Source organism: Meriones unguiculatus, chromosome 14 (genome assembly GCF_030254825.1).
Source record: "Meriones unguiculatus strain TT.TT164.6M chromosome 14, Bangor_MerUng_6.1, whole genome shotgun sequence".
Lineage (NCBI taxonomy): Eukaryota > Metazoa > Chordata > Mammalia > Rodentia > Muridae > Meriones > Meriones unguiculatus.
Window position 1 is genome coordinate 2,215,485 of NC_083361.1, and position 25,889 is coordinate 2,241,373.

The 25,889-nt window shown below is 43.1% G+C and overlaps 1 protein-coding gene, 1 long non-coding RNA gene and 1 other non-coding gene across 4 annotated transcripts in view; 2 read left to right on the forward strand and 1 right to left on the reverse strand.

Moving 5' to 3' along the window:
* On the reverse strand, nt 1–9,595 carry LOC132647098 (uncharacterized). 2 transcript variants are annotated; one of them, XR_009585369.1, is made up of 5 exons: nt 9,471–9,595; nt 9,189–9,306; nt 6,973–7,117; nt 4,717–5,651; nt 1–718 (listed from the first exon to the last, which is right to left on the reverse strand). It is a non-coding gene; the product is annotated as an uncharacterized LOC132647098 (long non-coding RNA). The 2 variants fall into 2 exon arrangements; XR_009585370.1 differs by lacking the exons at nt 9,189–9,306; nt 9,471–9,595 and adding an exon at nt 8,690–8,924.
* LOC132647097 (cytochrome P450 2G1) overlaps nt 9,219–25,889 on the forward strand; it is a 26,683-nt gene continuing 10,012 nt past the window's right edge. Inside the window, exons 1-2 of the mRNA XM_060366461.1 lie at nt 9,219–9,334; nt 25,248–25,410. Coding sequence (XP_060222444.1) covers nt 9,329–9,334; nt 25,248–25,410 — 169 coding nt within the window. The 5' untranslated portion in view covers nt 9,219–9,328. The remainder of the gene's footprint in view (nt 9,335–25,247; nt 25,411–25,889) is intronic.
* Nucleotides 21,315–21,440, forward strand: LOC132647585 (U6atac minor spliceosomal RNA). Its single transcript, XR_009585933.1, has one exon. It is a non-coding gene; the product is annotated as a U6atac minor spliceosomal RNA (small nuclear RNA).

A 25,889-nucleotide genomic window follows, 5' to 3' on the forward strand; every position in this document is an offset into this window, starting at 1 on the left:
TAAATCTGCAGAAGTGGATTTAATACTATGTCCAGTTAGCAGGAACATAGTAAGTTGTCCCCTGGGACCTGTGATCTATGTGGCCATTTGTCCTTGGCCTCTTTACTGGTGCTACACATGACATTTATCTTACGAAGTAGACCCTAAAATCCAATCAGGAAGTGTTCCAAACCAGGCTGGCACTCCCATGTTAGTTATTCTATTGTGCAGTTGGCGTGTCTTTCCAGGCTAGTGTTTTCTGTCACTCACAGGGTTCACAGCTGGGTAAGGCCAATGGCTGAATTTCTGCCCCAGTAAAGCTCATAGCACCTTTTAGCACTGTGAACACTAGCCAATGGGGGTGAAGCCTCCTGGCCAGTCAGTACCAGTTTGATGTCTCTGTGTTCTATGAGTCAGGCATGTAATGTCTTCAGCAATAGGGTCTTACTGTCCATCAAATTCTGGAGGGTAGCCAAGAACCACGGCAACCACCTGTGCTGTCTGGAGATCTGTGGGACCCTCATGGCCGACGATGCTCAAGAGAGGCAGCCCAGTCTTATCACTTGGTGATGTGGTCAGTGCTCTGTCGCAGGGAAGAAACTCCATGACTGTGGAAACTCATAAAAGAAGGCATTTCATTGGACTTGCGTGCTGTCTCCGGGGCTTGGTCCGTTATCCTCATGGCATGGAGCATGTGGCACACGGCCACAGCTGGCAGAAGAGAGTTCTGCATCCAGATCTGAAGGCAGCAAGAAAAAAATCGACACTGGGCCTGGCATGGGCCTTTGAAACCTCAAAGCTCACCCCCAGTGGCAGGTCCTTCCAACTAGGCCACACCTACTCCCACAAGGCCACACACCTTCTAGTCTCTTCAAATAGAGACAAAGCATCCAAATGCATGAGCCCATGGCGACCATTCCTGTTCAAACCACCCCACTTGGCTTTTTATTTGATAGCCCGCGGTGTCTAATAAGGGCATTGCCTCCATTTAAGGTCATTGCCTCCATTTAAAGGCCTTAAACTGTGTACAGACTTCAGAAAGCTTCCCCTACAGTAGTCGGTTTACACATGGCTTTCCCAGAGGTCTTCCATATTATCTTCCCTCTTCCACCCTGTTACCCTCACATTCCTCACATCACTTCCTCCTCCTTGCTCCATCACCCACCCCCCCTCAATGCTGGCCACATGTGCTACCTATATGGTCATTTCTGGGCCAGCAGATGGCAGTGCTCCTTTATAAAATGCACAGTGAGGTCAGGTAGTAAGGCCTTGGGTCAGCTGGTGGTCTGAGATGACCCCATGAGGGGTGCTGCTCTTGGAGGCCCTTGGGAGGCCGGGGCTGGGGGTTGTGAGTGAACAGGGAAGAGAAACAGTGGAAGGTTTAGAGCTCTGCCCCAGACCTATTTTTAAAGAAGTGAGAGGAGAGGGATCTGCGGAGCCCTCCTAAAGTTGCATAAAGTCCCTTCACCATCCAGCCGATGGTAGCCCCCAGATTCCACCAGGCAGATGGCATGGTTGACCTAGCAGGAATCTTTAAGATCTCTGGGTTGAGAAATCCTTTAATAGACTTAGTGTTGGCTCCACCGTTAGCAGTTAGGGGTTAGAGAGGCAGCTTGGCAGAGAAGAGCCCAGGCTGCCCACGCAGGGGACTGGAATTTAGTTCCCTGTCCCAATAGGAGGCAGCTCCCAACTGCCAGTAACTACAGCTTGTAGGTGGTCCAGGGCCTCAACAAAGCAAAACAGAAAGAGAAGGGAAAAGAAGAGGGGAGGAGAAAAGAGTGCTGAGGAGGCTGGGCGAAGGTGGTGCTGGGTGTTAGCTACAGGCAGCCTTCCTCTGGGTTGCCTAGTGACCTGTGATGTCATCACGTGTGGTCCTCCAGGTGTGTGGCAGACGGTTCACCTGCACGCCAGCTATAAATGCACCTCTGCCACCTACTTCTCTCTCTTGCTCTCTCTCCTCTCTCTGTCAGGGAACCCTCTTCCCCCATCTCAGTCTCTCTGTCTCTCCTTCTCTCTGCCCTCATGGTCCACTTAGGCCCTAACTCTCTCCTGTTTCCCTTCTCCCACATAAACACTTTCATATAAGAGCTGTTGTGTGCTTTGGCATTTTTATGTAAATACTAACACTGGCGGTGCAAGCAAGAGGACTTGAGTTTGGATATCCAGTACCCACAGAAAAAAAAAGTGTGTGCACACACCACACACACACCACACACACACATACAACACACATCACAGACACATGCACAAACAATACACATGACACACAAATACATATATATATACACACACACATACACATACCACATGCACACATACACACCACATATACACAAACAATATTTAGTAAGAATTTAGAGAGTATTTTATAATTATAAAGAAATTCAACCTAGATTAATCTTGTAATTTAAAAAAAGAAAGGCTGTCACCTTTGTGCACCTGCCTTGCTGTTTTTAGATCACTCTACAACATAAAAATTTATAGAATATTTTGTGGTTTCTAAAGCGCTTGGAGGTTTACAAAAAAGCCCTTTAAAATGTGCGGTTGTGGACTGTACACAGGAGTGACCCCTTATAAATACCTTGAGCTTATAAAGTATCTTACCATGCACAGAGAAGTCTTGTTTGCAAAATCCCTTTGCCAGCATTCATTGTTATAAGTTGATTTTTCCACGTCACAAAGTAAATATTTTGTTAATTCCTGTGTAATGTTCACAAAGAAGTTTCCACAAATAAAGGACTTTATTTTGCCTGCAAAGCTCATTAAATGGGAAACCACTTGATGATAGCTTAAAATTTTTTGACGCCCTTGAAGGTGGGAAAATTTTCACTCTTTAACAGTGATATGACAAGTGTTTTCCTGGACGCCTACTAAGGTGCTAGCAAGATGCCAAGCACGGGATTTGGCAATTAAACCGTTTGTTTTGGTTCCATCTCTGTTGCCATGATAAAATACTCTGACAAACAGCAGCACAGGGGAGGAAGGGCTTATTCTGCTTATGATTCACGCTTAGGCCAACAGCGGAGGAGAAGTCAAGGCCAGAACTTAAAACAGGGTCATATCGTATTCATAATCAACAGCAGAGAGAAACAAAGACCTGCACCCTTGCTTGCTGGCTTGTGCTGAGCTATCTTTCTCTTCTCTTACATAGTCCAGGGCCCCAAACCAGCCACCTACAGGCTGGGTCTTACTGTATCAATTAACAGACATGCCCATAGGACAACCCAATGTGGAGTGTCCCTCACTGAGACTTTCTTCCCAACTGATACTGCCCAGGAAGACCCTGTCTCCAAACAAAACAAATCAAACGAACAAACCTATCACATCCTGAGTCCCTGGAAAATTCAGTATGGAGATGTAAATAGACCCCAGCTGTCCTCAAATGTTGTTACTGCCAAGTCACTCATGCAGTTCCACTATGGACAGCAAGGGGGAGCACCAGCCCCTGGAGAACCTTGGCACAGATCAGACTGTCAGTCTCAGCTTTTCACTCTACTCACACAGCTAACTCACACAGAGCCGGTTTGTTCTGGCTCACGGTGTGGGGGACCCACTGTAAGCAGGTGGACCCATTGCTGTGGTCCCTCTGAAGGGCATGCTGTGCAGCAGTGATGGGGAACATTTGGTGCAGGAAGTAACTCTTCCTTCAAGACTAGGGAAGCAAAAAGAAAAGGAAGAGACAGGGTCCCCAAAGCCTGTTTGCTGATACCTCAAGGACTAAGGACCTCTCACCAGGCTCCAGCTTTGAAAAGTTCGACCGGCTCCTAATAGAGTCACCCTGAGGACGACGTTAACATATGGGGAACACTCAACTTCCCCCTACCTAACTCTCACACAGGGAGTTGCTATTTCTCCTTCCCTTGGTCAGCTTGGGGAAGGCTTCAGAAGTTTGGGGAAAGTCAAACTGGGTTGGAGAGTGTCTCTCTGGGTAAGGGGTGTTGGCTGTACAAGCATGAGCATCTGAGTCCATGTGAAAATCTGGGTGTGGCCATGTGCAAATGGTGGGGGTGAGGGGGCAGAGACAGGAGCATTGCTTGGGCTTCTTGGCTGCCAGTCTAGATGAAACACGTTGAGGGGCTTCAGGTTCACTGACAGACCTGGCTTGAAGGGAATAAGGTGGAGAATGAAAGAGGATACCTGAAAACACGCATGAGCGGGCACACATAGAAACACACACAGACATATACCTTCACACACACAGAGGAGGGGTGGGCTGTTCAATAGTGTTTCCCTAACCCGTTGCTGCTGTCCTACTCTGCTTTTCCATGGAAACCTCAGTGGGTACATCTTTGTCCTTTGTGGTGCTGGGCATGGAATGAACCCAGAGCCATGAAATTGCTAGGAAAGTGCTCCACAAATGAACCACATTCCCAGCTCCTCACCGATGGATCCCAGGCAAGCGTTCTCTGGAACGACTCCATTTGCACTCTTGAAAATCACAATAAAAGCTGTGGCCTAAGCATGTACTGGCCCTGGGCACGCTGCCACAGTCTCTGTGAGCTCCTGTGTGCTTCTGCCCTGCTGTTTCTGGAAAATTCTGTTTCCTTTAAGTCACCTCCCTGACCTCTAGTTCTTACAGTCTTTGGATTAATATTGTGAAAATGGCCACAGTACCAAAGGCAATCTACACAGTCAACACAATTCCCATCAAAACTTCAATAAAATTATTCATGAAATTGAAAAAAGTAATCTTAAGCTTCATATGAAACCATCTTGTTAAACTTCACTCAGCTTTACCTTTTCTTTAACAGGTGATTATTTGATATTGCACACGGGAGGTGTGAAAGGATCTGGTATCAGCTTGGGACACCTCAAGACCAAGTTCTCAACACAAAAGCGATTATTTGCCCCAGAGGGACAAAGGGCAGGGAATAAGAGACAAAGGCAGGATAGAGAACGAGGGAGAAGGGGGAGAATGAAGGGAGAGGGGGAAGGGTGTCTGCCCCAGAGGGACAAAGGACTGCTTCTGGATAAAGAGGACACAGACGTGGTCCACAGGCAAATGAGAGTTTATAAAGGTAAAGGGAAAAACCCCGTGTTAAGACGAGGTGCTTAACTTAATTGGGTGCGAATTAGGTGAGCCAAAGGGGGCTTTGCTTGCTGGACTTCAATGCTTTGATAACTGAATCTTGGTAGTCAACCTCAGAAGGAGGAAGTGGACAAATAGGGACTAGACCTCAGTGGCCAGCTTTAGGAATGTGACCTAATGGTTTTCAGCAAGCAGGGGAAGTGGGGGAGAAGGGTGAGCCATGTTTGCCGTGCTCAGGCTGTCAGAGTCCCTCGAGGGATGTGGCATGCCTAGTTCTTTGTGAGGATATCACACACAGCTTATCAGCCAACGTTCAGTAAGCCCATACTGCGTAATAACACAGGATGGAAGAGTAAGAAAATCATGTAAACAACAGCAGATGGGACAGAAAACAGGCAGGTCAGAAGGTGAGCTCAGTTACTTACAAGTGAAGAAAGCTGAACAAGGACAAATACATACAGTCTGGTCTTTTGAGAATGAATAGTAAGAGAGCTTTGGGGAAGTTGAGCTCTAAAAGAGGGATGGGTGTGGGGAGAAAAACATTCCTTTTGTACAGGGAGCCACATGTGCAAAGGCCTTGAGATGAGATCAAGTTTGACAATTCCCAGGATCAACCGTAGTATTAGAAGTCTGACGGTGTCTCCTGAAAGAAATAGAAGGTTCATGAGGGCAGAAGTTCCCCCACCACCCATTTGTGTGTGTGTGTGTGTGTGTGTGTGTGTGTGTGTGTTTACAGCACATGCCTGTGAGGCCTGAGCAGGACACGGATTGTCTCCCTCTATTGTTGTCTGCCTTGAGAGGGTCTTGCACTTTTTCTGGCTAGGCTGCCTGGCCTACAAGTTTTTTGTTTCTAGATGCTGAGCTGGCAGGAAGGACACAGCTACATGTGAGCCCTGGGGATTTGAAGTGAGGTCCTCATGCTTTTCCAGCAAACATTCCTGCCAGTGGGCATCTCCCAAACTTCACACTTTGTCTTTTTGAGATAGGATTGCTCGCACGGCACTGGGCGTTGCTGGCTAAGCCAGGCTGGTGGCCAGCAAACCCCAGGAACCTCCCTGCCTCTGCCTCCCTCAGATCTTCGAGGAGGAGATTGTGCCAGCACTCCTAGCTTTTTCTCAATATGGGTTCTGGGGGTTGAGTTCAGGTCTTTATAATTTTATAATATGGGTCCTGGGGGCTGAGTTCAGGTCTTTATAATTTTATAATATGGGTTCTGGGGCTGAGTTCAGGTCTTTATAATTTTATAATATGGGTCCTGGGGGCTGAGTTCAGGTCTTTATAATTTTATAATATGGGTCCTGGGGGCTGAGTTCAGGTCTTTATAATTTTATAATATGGGTTCTGGGGCTGAGTTCAGGTCTTTATAATTTTATAATATGGGTCCTGGGGGCTGAGTTCAGGTCTTTAAAATTTTATAATATGGGTCCTGGGGCTGAGTTCAGGTCTTTATAATTTTTTTGCCATGTATGATACAGCCTGAACTATCTTCCCAGCCCAGGACACGATTATTTCTTTATCATTTGTTTGTTTATTTTTATTTTTACAGGGAAGTCCAGGTTGGTCTTGAAACTAGACCTGAATGCTCGTGTTACAGAAGTGTGCCTTGCTCAGTTCACTAACTTCTTATTGTCCACATTTTCTTGTTTACTTATATAGACCCCTCACTGTCTAGAACAGTGCCAGCACATCGCGGAGCTCACCGCAGATAGCCATGAAGTAAACAGCCCTCTGCTATATAGTCAGACACAGTTTCTCCCGGTGAACACATGTCTCTGGAGTTCATAGATTTCCCTGGAGGAGCTTTGGAGTCTAGGCCAGCTCCCACGTCCCCAGCCTTCTCAGCACAGCAGTCATGCTGACAGTGCCTGCTCACACTTCCTCAGCCACCCTTGAGGTGTGATTTATCTGCACCACTACAGTGTTTGTACATTTGCAAAGTGGTGGAGGCAACAGGGTTTACTTACATAAAAGAGCTGCTGACGGGATTAGTTTCAGTATGTGCAAATGCTTGCACGTGTCTGGGCTCTAGCCAGTGCCCCGAAGACCTGGCTGTCCTTGTCAGTGTTGAAGCCTGTTGCTGGAGTTCAGTGAGATTTGGTTTGCAGAGGCCTGGAACAAAAGGAGCCAGAGAATCAACTGTGCTGGCTGCTCCCAAGGCTTTGGAGGCCAAGCTGGGACAGAGCTTGCTCCTCTGATTGGACTCTACCCTCTCCCTGCTGCCACCCTGTTTCTGCCCAATTGCATTCTTCCTGCTTTCCCTGGTCTTCATCTTTCTCCCTGGCCTTCTAGCTTACACTCTATTCTTCTGACTCTGATCCTTGAATCTCGATTTTTTTTTTCCTTGTCCAGGTCTTTCCATGGCTCCAAGTCTGTCTTTAGCTGTGTCTCTTTCCCTGTCTCTGTCATTCTTTCCATCTGCATGTGTTCTCTGTGCTTTGTGTCTTCCTTCCTCAGTTCCTTCATTCATTCCTTCATTCCTTTCTTCCTTCCATTACCATTATCATTACCACTGTTTCTGTCTTGTTCAATGCAGGTGGGAAAAGACTGCCTCAGAGCAAACTTCCTGGCATTCCAGCTCTCTCCCCCACCCCCAAACAGAGTTTCTGTGTGTAGCCCTGGCTGTCCTAAACTTGCTTTGTAGGCCAGGCTGGCCTCGAACTCACAGAGATCCACCTGCCTCTGCCTCCCTGAGTGCTGGGATTGGAAGCACATGCCACCATAGCTGGCCCATATTCCAGCTCTTAGTGTTCTTTGCATCAGAACGATTCTCAATAGAAAAGGCCATATATATACATGATGAGGACAGAAGAAGGCCTCAGATCTTCATGGAATCGTGGCTCCAGGCTTTTGTGAGTTGCCCGATGGGGATGTTGAAAACTATTAGCTTTCTTGTTAGGGTCTAGAATTCACTGAAGGATAGACCCAGACTCAAGTCATATGTAAAAGCAAAGAGCGTTCATTCTGCAGAGAAGGCCAGCATGCTGGTGTCACCACCTTCACGAAATGGCAGTGACCCTGAGGGGAGCTTGAAGGCCCCCTTTAAAGCCAGAAAGGGAGTCCTACTGTGGCTACATGACTTGGATTGGAACTGGCTGGTGCTCATGGAGGACAGTGACTCTGACTGGACTGGCTGGCTCTTTGAAATTAAGTCCTCTCACTCTGAAGAAGAGTATGTACTCTTAACCTCTGGCCATCACTACAGATTTACGTAATTTGGTTTAAATCTTCAAACAGGTCAATGAATGCTTACTTTTGTAGTCTGACCCGACATTAAGAAATGGGACATAATAAACACAGCTATTGATATGAACCATAGCAGTCACTCAGTCCAAGGCCACAGTGATCATTACCTTTTCATAGATGATGCAAGGCAGCCATCACAGAACAGAAGGTTATTTATTACTGTTGTTAGCACAAATGAAGAAACCAAGCCCTAGGGAGGTAAAGTGACTTGACTTAAGGTGGCATCATTAGTGGAAGGTAGGCCCATGATGTGAACCTTGCAAAATACAGTATGTAAACCTCTAAGGTCCCTCTCCTAAATTTTCTGGCATAGAATAAGGTATAAATTCTATAACTAAGACAAAACAGAAAGCACACACACAACAAAATGCAGCCTTTTCTCAGAGTTGGTAACGCAGAGATTAACCCATAAGAAGAAAGATGTTTTATCAGGGATACCTGGAACATCCATTCTTGGCGACCTGGCATGCTTTCCTTCAGGTACTTGATAACACTCTACCTCCAGGACTTGGAAAAAATCACGCAGAAATCTTTCCTCTTTGCTCACTGATGTGATTCCAAAAGTTGAAAAAGTCTTCGAGGTCTCCTTTTAGAGTCCAAATCTTGTGTTTGACTTGGCTGCGTCTTTCTGGGCATGGGCAACCAGAAGCCTCAGGAGGCTTTTTTCCATGTCTTTGCTCTCCTCCTGCACCTCTGATACAGAATCAGGGGAGGGCGCAGGAGAATGTCTCTGCCCTGTATGGACAGCCTATGTACCCTACTTGCAGCAAAAAGGCCAGAAGCACCAGAAGCCTTTTCCTCATGGTTCTCATGGTTAGACGTGGAGAGAGAACATCAAACTAGTGAGTGCATTGGGCACTGGAAGACCCCCGGGGACAGGAGTGTGAGCATTTCAGAAGTTGTTTCCTAGGAAAGCCTGGGAAGGGTGTGGACGTACCTCAAGGAGTATTGGTGATTCCCAACAGTACATCACTGCAGCACTCCACCCATCACAGGTGATCCCTCATTGCTGTGTGACGCCTTTCCTGGGGAAATGCCAAGAACTGTCCACTTATCTACATAGAGAATTGATGAAAAATGAAGGTAAGAAAACATCAAAGCCCAACTTGGTGAACCAATGAATTTATTAGAGTCACATATAGGAGTACAGGTGACAAGTTGTTACAGAGGATGACTCAAAGGGACTACATCATTGAAAGCACACCCTGCCATGGATCACCTGTATAAAGTGGAACCCTGGAGCTTTCTGTATGACCTCCATCCAGCTCCACCGATTGAAGACTTATTTCTAGGCATCTGGGTTGGTCTCTTTATCCTCAACAGTCCTTACAGCTTCTATAAACCTAGAGGGGAAAAAGGGCTTTGTGTACCTGTTCAGTCCAGGAACTTCCTGGGAGTTCTAATTCATTTACTTCCTGAGTCTTAACCAGTTTCTTTTTAAAACTTTCTGAGTCTTAATGAGTTTCTTTCCAGGACAGGATACTTTAGTTCAGAGGAAATTGCTATATAGCACTCATGGGAGATATACTGTGGATTCCTGCTTTCAGTTCAATTCTCATTGACTCTTTGTATTATTTTTCCTTTCCAGTTCATTAATTTCTGACCTGGTCCTAGTAATTTCTCCCCATTTACTCCTTGGTTTGGTGTTGTTTTTTTTTTTAATTTTAATTATTACAAAGCTTTAAAGTGCATCATTAAGTTATTTCTTGCGTTTTCTTTAATTTTTATTATCTGAGTACTCTTCTTTTTTTTTTTTAAAATGCCAGCACTTAGATCAGTAATCTTTTTGTTAGGATTGCTTTTCTTGTATCCGTAGATTTTGATAAGTAGTGTTTCATTTTGATTCAACTCTAGAAGCTTTTAAAACTTTTTTCCATGATTTCTTCTTATAGTTTCTTATATAGTTCTTATATAGACTTCTATAGTTTCTTTTACTGCAGATTTCTAGTTTTTTAATCCATTATGGTCAGGTAGAATGCAAGAAGTGCTTTCAATTTTTTCTGTGCATGTGAAGATATGTTTTGTGTCTCAATATGTGGTCTATTTTAGAGAAAGCTTTATAGACTGCTGAGAAGAATGCTTCTTCTATAGATTGTAAGTAGAATATTCTATTGATGTCAACTCTAAGGCTAACTTCATTGCTTTTCCACTTATTTTTTTGTCCAGATGACATGTCCTTTGGTGACCATGGGGTACTGAAATGACCTTCTACCTCTATGTCAGGATTAATCTTTAATTCCATCTAATAGTATTTTTCATGAAATTGTATGCACCCAAATTTGATGTGTGCATGTTTAGAATCAAAGTTTCTTGATGGGTTGTTCTTCTGGTCAGTGAAAAATGACCTTATTATTTTTTTCTCATTAGTTATGGTTTGAAGTCTATTTTTTCAGATATTAAAATAGTGATGTGTGCTTGATTTCTGGTTTGATTTACTTGGAATGCTGGTTTCCATTCTTTCACCCTAATGTAGTGTCTATCTTTAACAATGAGGTATGTTTCTTGTAGACAGTAAATATGGAAAGATGGATCCAGTTTACCATGGAACTTGCTAGCCCATGACTTTTGGTTTGAAAATGGAGACCACTAATATTCAGCTGCTATTGAAAGGCATGCATTAACTCTTATCATTTTGTTCACTTCATAGTGTTTGGTGCTTTCTTAGTCATTGTTTGCTTAACAACTCTACTAGCACCACTTGTTTTTATGTTGGTTTTGGTTTGGTTTGGTTTGGTTTTGCTCTAGCCACTCTTAGCTCTCCATCTGTGCCCATCCTCTCTTCTCTCCTTTCTGCTCATCTCAAGACAAGTTATCATACCGTGCAGGCTTACCTGCAACTTTCTGTAGCACAGATGGATTGCACATTTGATCTTCCTTGCCTTCTGTCTTACTAGTGCTGAAATACAGGTATCCCTCATGTCCTACCTCCACAGGCAGTACCTTTCCTTTTATTCTGTCTGCTCTTTTTATTTATTATTCTGGGCATGGAACCCAATGGCTTTGTACATGTCAGACAGATTCACTATTGCTGATCTCTCAAATTATCTCCTCAAATAGCCTTTGTTCATGTAGGTGAAGGCTATTAGATGCTGGAATTGAAAATTCTTAAAAAGTATTTGCTGATTTATTTGAAGATAGCAGCAGTAATGAAAGAATTGCATAGTTACATAAAGATATCTCAGCATCTGTATGAATATTTTTTATCTTTTACAGGGAGAGGAAGAGGGGCATGGGGTGAGGGTAAAGGAGTCAGGGGGTATGGGTGTAGGGTAAGGGCTGGTAGGGACTATACTTGGGTAAAGTTCTAACTTGTTTGAGGATATAAAAGAGGAAAATAAAAGATTAAACTTGGAGAACGACTCTTGCTTAGCTTTAATTATAGCTTCTGAGTTTGGATAGAAACTGAGAAATGTTGAAACGTTGACAGAGTCCATTCAGATTTGATGTTCTTAATCATTAACTATTTGGTCCATGTTAGAAAGTTATTATTTACATTTCATGTAGTTTGCACAAACATCAAAGATTCTGTTCCTCACCAAAATAACATCCCATGTTTTGTGTTGAGTTTCTTCACAATCTTCACTAGATGTTGTTTCTCAGATATGCTTGATTCTGATTAGCATCCAATTCTTAGACCTTTACCTTCCCAATTTGAAACTAAATTAAATAAATAAAAGCTTTTTTTTTCACTTAAAATTACTTTTGTAGTTTCTGAGAAGGGATCTGGAGAAAGCGGAATCGCATATTGGCTTTTTCAAAATATAATATTATACTAACATAATTAGACAAGATTGAAAATTTGCATAGGAAGATGGGCCAGATGAAATTTAAGTCAGGCCTTCCCTAATTCCAACTGCTATAAGTAAAAGTTTTCTGTGGGTAAAAGCATGTTGAAGTTGTTCATTTTATGGAGAGCCCTTGATGTTTTGTCAATGTTCTGTCCAAAAAACGAATGTTGTCATCAAAATGAACATGTTGTTGTCCAGCAGCTCTGCTAAATTTTCCTGTATTATCACACACACAAAAAACCCCAAACCTGTTAGTGTTATGCCTAATACCAGGCCAGATTAGCATAAAACTGTCGTGTATCATTTCAAGTACTATATGAAATGTTTAGTTGGCCATAGCTTGTCTTCTTCAGTCTGAACCTAGCATCTTCTAAAGCTGTGTATCAGAACTACTACATAGTGTAACATTTTTATTATTTGAGAATTTCATATAATTTTTTTAATCAAGTACACTCCCATTCCTTTCCCTCCAATTTTTCCCACTATTACCTCCCCATTTTATGTACTTTTTAAAAAATCCACTGAGTCCTACTGCTAGTGCTACTAGTATGTGCATAGACACTGAGCCTACTGGATTGTGAGTAGTCTCTCAGGGGCTAGTCTTATGGACTTTTCCTTTCCCAGCAGGCCTCAGTTGCCAATAGCTCCTCAGATGGAGTGTTCCTTTGTGGCTAGCTCTTACGTCCATGTCAGGTTTTTGTCTGGATTGATCCTTCATGGGTCTTGTGCATGCTGTCGTAACTATTGTGAGTTCATATGTGCAACTCTCCTGTTATGTCCAGAAAACAGTCTCACTGAAGTCATTCACTGCCGCTAGCTCTTACAATCTTTCTACCCCATCTTCCACAATGATACCCTAAGACTTGAGAGGAACATATATTATGCATATATAAATGAACTTTTAGAGCTGAATGTGAAACAATAGACCTCACAAAACTAAAATGCTTTTTACAGCAAAGAAAAATCATCATTTGGGTAAAGACATAGCCCACACAGTGGGAAAAATCTTTACCAATATATAGATGACAGTGGTTTAGTGTCTAAAATATACAAAGAGCTCAACACCTAAACACCAAGAAAACAAATAGGCCAATTAAAAATTGGAATATTAAAAGATGTTGGGAGCCGCGTGATAGTCTCGCCGGCAGAAACGCACGCGGACACAGGAATCCTCCCGCAACAGAACCTTTATTACAGTCACGCAATGGAAAGAGGAGAGGAGAGGGAGAGCCCCGATGTGGCGCTGTTTATATAAGCCCGGGTCGCACCTGAGTGACGTGTGAATACCCTGATTGGCTGCTCACGTTTACCCCGCCTGATGACTTAGGCCCAGCATGCTTAACGTGCTTGTGACGTGTCAATACCCTGATTGGCTGCTCACTCTTACCCCGCCTGATGACTCGGGCATGACGTTTAGCGTGCTTACGCAATTCTTAGCGTGCTTACGCAATCCGCGCATGTGTACTGGAGGTTTACAGTTTTGAGGGTGGGATGTCAGCGCCACCTAGTGGCGTCTGAGTCTCGGCTCTCCACATCCCCCTTTTGTTTTAAATAAATGAAAACTGCCTTAAAGCCTATATAAGCACGGTACAAGAGGGCCCTAAGCTCGATCAAGCGAACTCCTTCTTTGGGGAGTAAGCGATCAAGAGCTTTAGATTACTCCCTTACCCCACCAGGTGTAATGGAAACAGGTCCTCTGGGTGCAGGGGCTAAGGGAGAAGATTAAAGAAGGAGGTGACACTCATTCCCGTGCAATGGAATAAAATTCCAGGGAGTGCAAGGGCTGTCATTCTCCTATTTAGGTACCATAGCCGCTTAGGCAAAGGCAAACATTGAGACTTGGATCACTCATCGACTCAGTGCAATGGGTAAAACCCCTGAGGTACATCGACTGAGTGTCACAGTCTGTTTTAATTTTTTAACATCGATAACCAAATTTTTGGGAGATGATCCTTGTTACAAGGCGGCTAGTACTTGCACGATTGCGACCTAGTTACGTTTGTTTTGGGTATTGAGTTTGCAGAACAACCAGAGTAAAAACACTAAGCCACAACATAACGCTGCACCAAACATTCCAACCCCCACCCAATCTTAAAGTAAGAAAAAGCAGAAGAAACCCAGGGTAAAGCCAGTCTGTGGGCAATGAATCCACTTGAGTAGAATTAGTGGTCCTCCTCACCGTCCTTGGCTCTTTAAGCAGTAGCAGGTGTATCTGTTGAAAGATCATCTTCAGCTGTCACGAGCTTTCGCGTGAGGGGCTCCGGTACCCAGAATGGATTGTTTTCTTCCTGTGGGAAAACACAGACAGCTCCCCTGGATCTTATTAAAATAGGATCCGGGCCTTTCCACTGACCGGTTAAGACATCCTTCCATGTAATCATTTCCTTGGGCCTATTAGGCCCTGAGCAGTGGCGATCAGCAGCCGAATGGCCTTGACTGTCCAAATTTAAAAAATTTAGAGTGAAGAGTGCCAATGAAACGGTCACTCGTGGCACTGAGGTCAGAGCCTCCTGGACTCCTCCCTTTTGTTTTATTAAGTAGGATTTTAGGGTGCGGTGAGCACGTTCAATAATACCCTGACTTTGAGGGTTATATGGGAGACCGGTTAGATGGGTTATTTTCATCTGATGACAAAACTGTCTAAATTTTTGAGAAGTATAGGCTGGCCCATTGTCAGGTTTTAGAATTTTGGGCTTTCCCCAGGCACTCCATGCCTCTAGGCAATGTTGAATAACATGGGCTGCCTTTTCTCCAGTCAGGGGAGAAGCAAACATAACTCCAGAGCAAGTATCAACAGAAACATGCAAATATTGAAGTTTACCAAAAAATGAAATGTGGGTAACATCCATCTGCCACACTTGTAGTGGACGGATTCCTCTGGGATTAATCCCAACATGAGGCATAGGTAAGAACTGACAGCAATTTTGACATTGGGTAACAATATCTCTAGCTTCTTTTCTAGTAATGTCAAATCGATTACGCAATGTCTCAGCTGTAACATGAAATCTTTTATGAAACTCCTTAGCCAATTCTAAATTTGAAAGGAGGGCAAATGCAATCATCTTTGTGGCTCGATCTGCCAGGTCGTTTCCATGGGACATGGGCCCCAGTAGACCGGAATGAGCCCTAATATGTGTAATAAAAACAGGGGATCTTCTGGTAATTAAGGCAAACTGAATCCTTTGAAAAATTTTTGCAAGCTTGCTAGACGCTTTAATTAATCCAGCAGCCTCTAAGATTTTGGTTGCATTTACCACATAACTAGAATCAGAAACAATATTTAAAGGACCTGGAAATTTTTTCAAAACTTTTAGCACTACTAAACATTCCACAATTTGAGGCGAGGTCTCATGATATTGCTTAGAAATAACTTTATTATTAACCACATAAGCTCCTATTCCTGTTTTTGACCCATCTGTATAAACTACCAATCCATCCCGAAGTGTTTTTTTGGGACGTTACATGCGGGAAGACTACCTCCTGAATTAAAGCAAATTGCAAAATAGGATGTTTTGGGTAATGATTATCAATTGAACCACTAAAAGAGGTAACTAGCAGCGCCCAAGCATCAGAGGTAGCAGTTAGTACTTGAACTTGGTGAGCCGTATAAGGCACTATTAAAGACTTTGGCTCCTTCCCAAAGTATGTAATGGCTGTTTTTAACCCACGAAGTGCGAGTTGAGCGACTGCATCCGGATACCATTCAATAATTTTTGTAGGAGAGGCATTGGGATGAACCCACACTAAGGGTCCATCTTGCCATAATACAGCAGTTGGTAAATGTTTAGTTTTAATGACACACAGGTCAAAGGTCTTAGTTTCATCTACACGTTTTAATTGGGCATCCTGTAAAGCGTTTTCTACCACTCGCAGGGCGTGGCTTGCAGCCGGTGTTAAGGCTCTGGGTGAAGAAATATGAACATCCCCTTCCAAAATATCAAATAGGGGCTTTAATTCAGCAGAAGGAATCTTTAAAAACGGCCTAAGCCAATTTATATCACCTAATAATTTTTGAAAATCATTTAAGGTATATAAATGATCCCTGCGAATTTCTATTTTTTGAGGAACTATTTGTTCCGGATAAATAACAGTCCCTAGAAAGGAGCCCACTTCTGAAATTTGGACCTTTTCAGTGGCAATATGCAATCCCCATTGTTGCAGGGTTTTTTGCAACAAAGGATATGACATTAAAATTGAACAGTACCTGAATAACATGGTGGCAAACTCATAGCTCCACCCTCTTTATCTCTGGACCAGTATGGCGGCTGGCCACATGCAACTGAACTCAGCTGGAAACCCTAAACAAACATGGCAGCCAAACTACAGCTTTATGTGCCTTTTATTGCTGAACCATCATGGTGGCAGGCCATTTGTTAGCATTAGCAGGCTGCGACTGACAACAGCAAGTACAGCCACTAGGTGATATAGTAAACACTGTGGAGCATCTATAATCCCCCACAACCAAAGTTTTTTGTGATTAAACAAGCTTTAAAATTAACTGCTTAACAGAACAATTTTAAACTGTAAAAATTATTTTAGCCATACCAAACCTATTAGCTAGAATTTTTTTCTTAAAAGAGCATAAAAAACATTTTGTAACGAACAATCACCAGTCCTTTAAATGAATTATGTGGAGAGCACATGGGAGGCAGGGCCTCCTTGTCCGAACTAAAGATGGCGCCGGCCACATGGAAACCACTGATATACCCGAGGTCCCGCCCATTTTTCCCAAAGCCAAGATGGCTGCGCCCAGGCATTTAGCGGGAATTTTAATCTTATTGGATAAAGAGGCCTTTTTATTGGGTTTTTTCCTTTTACCTTTTTTTTACCAGGGCGTCCTTTCCCTGACCTCTCTTCCGTGGCTTTAACGTCCACAGAAGGGTCTTTTTTCTTAGAGACATCTCTATTTCTATCCATTGGGGCCCCTAATCTCTTCTTACGTCCTGATTCTGGCATGTCGTCTCGCATCTCCCCTACCCTTAACCTTTTGCTAACCCTTTTCCTTCCGAGGCAGCCCTCAAGTTTGCACGAAACCAAAAAAAGGAGAGCTATGGCAGCTATCACAGCAGGGAAGGCCATAAGGGCTTCTGCTAGCCGAAATGAGAAATGGGATAAGTCAAGATCGAACATGTCTTTCAGGACAAACCTTAATGTTGCGGTTCTGAATTCCTCCCCGCTAACGGGGCTCTCCTTACCCAGCACTGGCGGTAGCAGGCTCCCTGCTCCCAGGTTTCGGCACCAGATGTTGGGAGCCGCGTGATCATCTCGCTGGCAGAAACGCACGCGAACACAGGAATCCTCCTGCAACAGAACCTTTATTACAGTCACGCAACGGAAAGAGGAGAGGAGAGGGAGAGCCCCGATGTGGCGCTGTTTATATAAGCCCGGGTCGCACCTGAGTGACGTATGAATACCCTGATTGGCTGCTCACTCTTACCCCGCCTGATGACTCAGGCCCAGCATGCTTAGCGTGCTTACGCAATCCGCGCATGTGTACTGGAGGTTTACAGTTTTGAGGGTGGGATGTCAGCGCCACCTAGTGGCGTCTGAGTCTCGGCTCTCCACAAAAAGAAATGCAATATGGGACTAGATGGAGAATTCCCAAAAGAATTACAAATGACTAAGATACATTTTAATTTTTCAGTAGTTCTCCAATGATGGAATACAATGTGGACTTATAAGTCAAATAAACCCTTTTCTCTCCAACTTGCTTTTAGTCATGGTGTTTTTCACAATAGTAAAAACCCTAACTAAGACAGATATGAAGTTGTAAATATTTTCTATGATTTTTTTCATGTTGTTATTAAGCTTTCTTGAATCTTTTCTTTGCTGAGAAAAAAAAGTGTAAGTATTGTTAGATATGATCTCATTTCTCCATTTTTGAATTCTCTTGTTTGTGATTTGGGGCTTATAGTCAACTAAGCATTGCTCAGATCAATGTTGTGAGGGATTTTCTTTGGGTAGTCCTAAAGTTTAAGTTTTTTTTTTTAATTCATGCTGAGTTATTTGCAACCAGTAAAAGATAAAGGTCTGGTTTCTTTCTCCAAGATGCAGGCATCTAGCTCCTTCGGTACCATTTGGTAAAATGTTATAGTTAGTGAGAGGACCAAACCTACTCCATTTTGAATCAGGCCTCCCATGTTAAGCCTTAGGTTTTGGTTTCCCAGGAAGGGACAGTGGGCTTCCCAGAGACCACAGAAGTGGACAACCAATCAATGACCGCCCAGTATCTAACCAGAAACTAAGTCAGCCAATCAAAAAAAATTCTCTATGAGGTAATCCTCTCTCTCTCTCCAAAGTGAGAGCCAGTCCTTATAAAAGTCATGTGGCCACAGTAGAATTTCCCCTAAGGCTTTTAAAAGAGCTTGCAAACTCACTTCAGGGTTGTCATTTTGTACGAATGGTTGACCCCTGCATGCTGGCTGTTTCTGCAGAATAAACGCTCTTTGCTTTTACATACTATTTGAATCTGGGGTCTTCTTTCAGCAATTCTCAAACCCATACATTTTGAAGAATAAGTTCTGGTAGTCTTTAAACAGTAAAGTGACCATGATTAACAATAATTCATCATATATCTTAAAACAGACAGAAAAGAGGGTTTTGAGTTTACTTATCTTTTAAAAAATGGAAGATTATGGTGATAGAGATGCAAGACTTACTTGGCCATCACCTAGTATATACAAGAAAGAACACTGCCTTTTACCCATACATGCATGTGCAGAAATGATGTGCCCATAAACACTGAGAGACCAAAGAATTAAAAATTAGGTGTTTTGGGGTATTGGTTTAAAGTTTAAAGCACAAGCCTGAACAAAGGCCAGACAGGTGGAGACATGTCCAGTCACCTGCAGGGAAGAACTAGCCTTACTGCATTCCTTTCCTGCCCACTAGAGATAGAGTTGCTAGGAAACCAGCCCAGATTGCCCCTTTCCCTAGGACAGCCAAACAAGGGAAGCCTGACCATTAATGGTTTGGGGACCTTCCTATAGCCAATCAATTCAAAATGCAACATCCCCTTTTATGTTTCAACCAATAGATACTTGCCAAGCAGGAATTCCCCTGCTTTGCATGGGCTCTTTAAATTAACCACCTAACCTGAGCACGAGGCTCTTTGCTCTCAACAGCTCTGGCAATGAGGGTATGAGCCCAAGCTAGCGTGTAATAAAAAGATCCTCATGTGTTTTGCAATTGACTTGACTCCTGGCACAACAACATAAACTAAAACATTGTTATTATGTGAAAGGCTCAAAGGGGAGGCTTACTTTCATTTGACCTTCATGAATGTCTCTTTGCAAGCAGAAAAGGACACAGCACTCATGTCCCAACTGAACATGGTTCTCATCAGCTTTACACAATAAGCACGTTCACCTGCTGAGTCATCTCACTGCTGAGTCATCTCACTGCTGAGTCATCTCACTGCTGAGTCATCTCACTGTGAGTCATCTCACTGCTGAGTCATCTCACCAGTATCTTTTTCATCTCCATTTCTAACTTTTCATTTAGGTTTCTCCCCATCAGTGACATAATTTTCTTTCTCTCTCTCTTTTTATTTCTTTCTTTCTTTTTTCTTTTCTTTTTTTTTTTGAGACAGGGTTTCTCTGTATAGCCTTGGCTATCATGGACTTGCTTTGTAGACCTGGCTGGCCATGAATTCACAGAGATCTGCCTGTCTCTGCCTCCTGAGTGCTGGGATTACAGACATGTGCCACTGAAAGGGTCAGGCTAACTTTGTAACCTATATGTCTTCTAAAGCCTATAGTTTTGAGTTTTAGGTCCAGGTTAAGCTAAAGCCTCTTAGTACCTTTCCAGAGATCAAAGAAATGTGACCCTATCTGTGAGGACAAATATAAAAAAAGGGGCAAGCAAGCAATGACCTTCACTCAGCAAAAGAAGGACCAGACCCTTGTCTTTGAGATAGCGTTTCTTAGCAACAAACCTAGACTTCTTCTGAGTAGCTTTTGACCTCCAGCCAAGAGCCCGCAGCCCTAATCTTCAAAGATGAGCTAGCCACCCCCACCTTCAATTGCAGCTGCATCCATACTTGGCTGGATGCAAGGACTGGCCAAGCTTGAGCACCTAAGACTAACCAATTATCTTACTTTATAGCTTCCTCATCCAATCTTAAATTGCCAAAACTAGAACTTCAAATCTCCCGCAATTTTTCTTTTAAAAACCTAAAGGCCTTTGTCTCTGGGTGCCACTCTTTGCTGACTGGCAGGGATGACCCCATTGTCCAATGGTTAATAAACATCTTGCTTTTGCAACGAGTCTTGATCTGGGGGAGTTTCTGGGAAGGGCGCGATTGAACTCCTGAGCTATGAGACCCCAGGTCTTACACCACCAGGCCCAGCGAGATCTCTTTCTTAATCTCTGTCTCACTGAGACATTTTTACCCAATTCTAACTCTACTCTCTGTTTTTTGTTTTGATTTTCTTTTGGCCTTTGTCCTGTTTGGCATTTATTCCTGACTCCTAGAAAATCTCAGCTCAAATTTATGTCACTCTGATTTTTGTTAATTGTGCCTCTTTCCTCTTGGTTTCTTTGTGTGTTGTTCTCTATCTCCCTCATAGGATGGCTTCCATAACTTCCCTTCCTATGTGCCTCTCTGTTTTTAGGTTGCTCTAATTTCCTTTTGTGTTTCTGTGAGGGAGGACTTTGTTTTTGCCTTACACTTCCAGGACATACTCCAACACTGAAGAAACTCTGAAGAGGAACTAAAGCAAATAAGAAAGCTGCTTATTGGCTTGCTGCCTCTGACTTGTGCTTATTAAGTTTCCTTATACAAATCAGAACCACCTGCCCAGGGTTGGCACTGCCCATAGTGAACTGGGCCCTGTTACATCAATTAGCAAGCAAGACAATAGACATGACAACAGACCCATCTAACAGAGGCAATCCCCCAAATTCCCACACACCTACAGAAAACTCTGAGCTGTGTCAAGTTGACAGTTGAAGCTAACTAAGAAGCAGGCATTCTTCAATTATTACTTCTCTTTAATTTGCTTTTAGATGTGAGTTCAAGTTTTCCATCTACTTCCTAATATCAATCTAAAGGGGAGTTGTGTGAAGGATGTTTTCTCTGGGTCCATTCTTGTCTAATTGAGTAGACACAGCTAACATTGTGCATGCCCACTCACACTTCATCATCAAAACCACAGAATTAAGAGACTATACCTGTGTGCTTGTGTGTGTGTGTGTGTGTCTGTGTGTCTGTGTGTTGGGGGAATGCAATGAGAAAGAAGCAAAACAAACTAAGAGTTAAGAAAGGGAGCCTAGTGTTGTATGAAAGGAGAAAAGGTTAACACTCTCCTTGACAAGGATGGAAGAGGAGCTTGGGCCTAACAACATACATACATTTAAGGCATTGCCACCTACTTTATTGCATCTAACCATTGTTTTTAAACTGACTGCCTACAGATAGGGAAAGGATCTTCACAAACCCTATATCTCACAGAGGGCTAATATCCAGAATATGTAAAGAACTCAAGAAGTTAAACAGCAACAAACCAAGTAATCCAATTAAAAACTGGGGTACAGAGCTAAACAGAATTCTCAATAGTAAACATCAAATGGCCAAGAGACACTTAAAGAAATGCTCACCATCCTTAGCCATCCGGGAAATGCAAATCAAAACAACACTGAGATTTCACCTTACACCCATCAGAATGGCTAAGATTAAAATCTCAAGTGACAACACATGCTGGAGAGGATGTGAAGAAATGGAAACCCTCCTCCACTGCTGGTAGAAATGAAAACTTGTACAACCACTTTGGAAATCAATCTGCTTATTTCCCAGATAATTAGGAATACTGCTTCCTCAAGATCCAGCTATACCACTCCTAGGCATATATCCAAAAGATGCTCAAGTATACAACAAGGACATTTGCTCAACCATGTTTGAAGCAGCTTTATTTGTAATAGCCAGAAACTGGAAACAATGAAGATGTCCCTCAACTGTGGAATGGATACAAAAATTGTGGTACATTTCCATAATGGAATACTACTCAGCAATTAAAAACAAGGAAATCATGAAATTTGCAAGCAAATAGTGGGATCTAGAAAAGATCATCCTAAGTGAGGTATCCCAGAAACAGAAAGACACACAGGGTATATACTCACTCATAAGTGGATATTAGACATATAATGTAGGGTAAACATACTAATCTGTACACGTAAAGAAGCTAGGCAAGAAGGAGAACCCCGGTAAGATGCTCAATCCTCATTCAGAAACGTAAAGATGGACATCAGCAGAGGGAGAAAACAGGGAACAGGACAGGTTCCTACCACAGAGGGCCTCTGAAAGGCTTTACCTTGCAGAGTATCAATGCAGATGCTGAGACCTATAGCCAAACTTTGGGCGGAGTGTAGGGAATCTTATGAAAGAAGTGGGAAATAATAAGACCTGGAGAGGACAGAAGTTCCACAAGAAGAGCAACAGAACCAAAAAATCTCGGCAGAGGGGTCTTTTCTGAGACTGATACCCCAACCAAAGATCTTTCATTACATAGAGAAAGTGATCAAAAGCTGTGAATTTGTCTGTTGAGTTGGCCTCCTCTCAAAGCTGTGAGGTTCTTGGGCTCCTGTGACTCAGGGTACTCTTAGGTCTCTGTCCCACCTCAGAGCTGGGATACCTTCCCAGTCCTAGTATCCGTGACTCAGAATCATGGGTTTCTGGACACGCTTCCATCCAAGTACCAGAAGGCAGGCCAACCACAACAAAAAACAATAACACTTAGTATTTATAAGTCATGAACACAGTGTTGTAGGGAGTGGGGGAAGCTCTGTGTGAGGGAAATTCTGACTGAATGTGCACTGTTGATGTGGGCACAGCCATGACAAGAATGAAGGCTTTGGACCCATGAAAAGTTGGCAAAGCCTCGCCACACATGGCTCGAGCTTGAAATCAGTCATTTCCCCCTTTGGTCAAAGTATAGTATTTATGGAGGACTGATTAGCATGTATACAAGATGGTGATAGCTGCTTCTTCCTTCTGGTTGGATATAGTCCAAGACAGCTCACCCACATAGAGACCTCCTACAGAGAGCAGCTAACCCCTTTCCCTGTGAGGTACATAAGAATCATGCTAAGGCTCTGGGTTGCAGCCACAGAAGATGCATCCATCCCAGCATGCATACCCCACCTTAGCCCAACTTTCTGTATGCATGTTTGTAAGTCTGTCCATTCTTTATTCCTTTGCCTCCCCTAATTGGGGTTGAAGACCCAAGTTAAATGGGTCAATAATGTCACAATGTCTTCAGTAATTAGGCCTTACAGTTAGGCTTAGGAGGATAACTAAGAGCAATGACAACAGACAATAGTAATGTTTGGGACACTACTAACAAGAACTCCAAAGACGTAACTTATACCTGGCACTGTCTTTATGTTTTCTTTTGATAGCCTGTGGTATCTGGGGGAGGCATTGTCCCTTTGATGTAGGGTTACTCCCTCTATATCTCCTTTATATATTCATATGTGTCTATCTTAGGAAGCATCTACATTAGATTTCAACACAGTGTTTTCAACCATCTTTAGCTTACTTTCCTTGCGACCTTAAACTTTCAACCGTTTGACTTCTGTCTTTCTCTCCCCCCTCCCTCCCTCCATTTCTTTCTTCACCTAAACTAAAGGATGAACAGAACACTTAGGCCAGTGGTTCAAGACATTGAAAACCAGCAGTATTCCTACTTGACAGAGCGTGAAATTGTAGCACCTGACTATATGGCTTCCCAGTGAAGGAAAATGGCTAAAACTAGAACCCAGATTGTCTCTAAATTTTGAAATCAATAACTAATGTAAGATTGAGTCTCAACCCTCTAGTGATCAGTGCCAAGAAATTAAAGTTGAATTTTAGATTGCCACTCCAGAGTCTAGCTGGGCTCTCTGAACCTTTAAACTGGAACAGAGAAGAAATGACAAACACACAAAGTAGTCCACATCATTTTCCAGAGAGGTGTTGGGGGGCGGGTATCAGGGCTGAATGAGGGATGTTTGCATAATGTCCTTCAATGTGCTATACTGTGTAAGGAAATGTCTTGCCCCTGGCATTCCTTGGGTGGGTAGAGGCACTCCTCCTAGGGCAAAAAGAAAGGTCTAAGGGAGGAGAGTTCACACAGCAGGATAATGTAAAAACAAAAACAAAAGTCTATATAAAGATTCCCTGTAAACAGATAGCTTCTCAGATGCCACAAAGACTATGAAGCCAAGGTAAAGGTGAAGAACTTGAAATAGGAAGAAAAGAGGTAGCCCATTGTAGCGTTTTCCTCATGGATTCAATATACCTTTGTGCAGGTGAAAGATTACAAATTACATAACTACACACCCATTAATTTATCTGTATTCTGATGGCATAATACCTGGCTTATTTGATTTCCATGGGGTCAGATTTCAGCAAAAGCTGATCTCCTAGAAGCTATTTAGGCAAGATCTGGGACCAAGGACACAAGCCGTTGACTTAGCACCATGACACTGGGAGTAGCCTTCAGCATTTTTTTGGCACTCTTGTTGTCTTACCTGCTCATCTTGATCTCCTGGAAGCTAACTAGTAAAGGAGGAAAGCTGCCCCCTGGACCCACACCAATACCGTTTTTGGGGAACCTGTTACAAGTCCACATTGGTGGCCCACTTCAGTCCTTCCTGAAGGTTAGTGTGTCCGTTTCTTCTTATAGTGATGAGGATAACAATACGTCATAGCTGAGTACACACAGAAACTCAGAATTTCTGAACACCGACTCAGAAACAAACTTTAGGAAACAGGATTCTGAAATCACAGTCTTAAAATCAAGGGGGAAATATTATAAACAGATTCTAAGTGCACTAGACAGAGTCCCTTCTTCTTGGGGCTCTGGCTCACTGTCTAAGGATTTGAGGAATCTCATTTCTTTAAGTACAATGTTCATACTCAAATTGTCTTAGATTTTTAAGATGCTAGAAACCTAAAGTTTCAAAAAGAGAGGCTCTGGATCTCAGAGTTTAGCTATTCCAATTCCATTATTTCACACATAGAACGAACACATACAAAATTAGGCATATTTTCTGCCCAAGGTATCAGGAATCATTCTCATGTTTTCTCTCCAATAGCCCTTCCAAGCCCAAGACCTTCCTCTATTTTACCTTTGCATCCTCCTGGAATCTCTGCCCTCTGCATTCCTTGACAGATCTCTGTTGTGCTCCAATTTAGTCTTTCATTCAGTATCTTCCTTCACTCCCAGCTCCAGAAAAAATATGGCTCTGTGTTCACTGTGTACTTTGGTCCGAGGCCAGTGGTTATCTTATGTGGACATGAGGCAGTGAAGGAAGCCCTAGTAGACCAGGCAGATGACTTCAGTGGCCGTGGTGAAATGCCTACAATAGAGAAGAATTTCCAAGGTCATGGTAAGTAGCAGCAATAACAACAGGAATTATTTCAGTGTAGACTGTTCTGAAGGATCTCTGATAAGTGATTCATGGGAATCACCTACCTTGCCTCCCTTGAGAAGGTATGGCCACTCTGCTAACATTGAAGTGCAAATGCTGATGGTGTGAAAGGTCAGGTGGTAACACACAGTATGTCTGGGAGCTACTTTGTTTTCAAGCTCCAGAAACTGGACTATAAAGTGCTTGTAGTTTTATTTTCATTCTTACATTTAATGAGTTACTGCATGACATTATTTGTGTATCTCCCCAAAGCACCTTCACAGCCAAGCTCAGTTCCTATCTGCCCATATCCATATGGATATACAATAAAGGACTCTTCTTGGGTAGTGTTATCCACATATCCACTTCTACATTTGTGCATTCTTCAAATGCAGGAACATTCACCTCCCTCTTTTCCAATACATAGTTTCTCAATTCTGTCCATTGTTTCATGAATT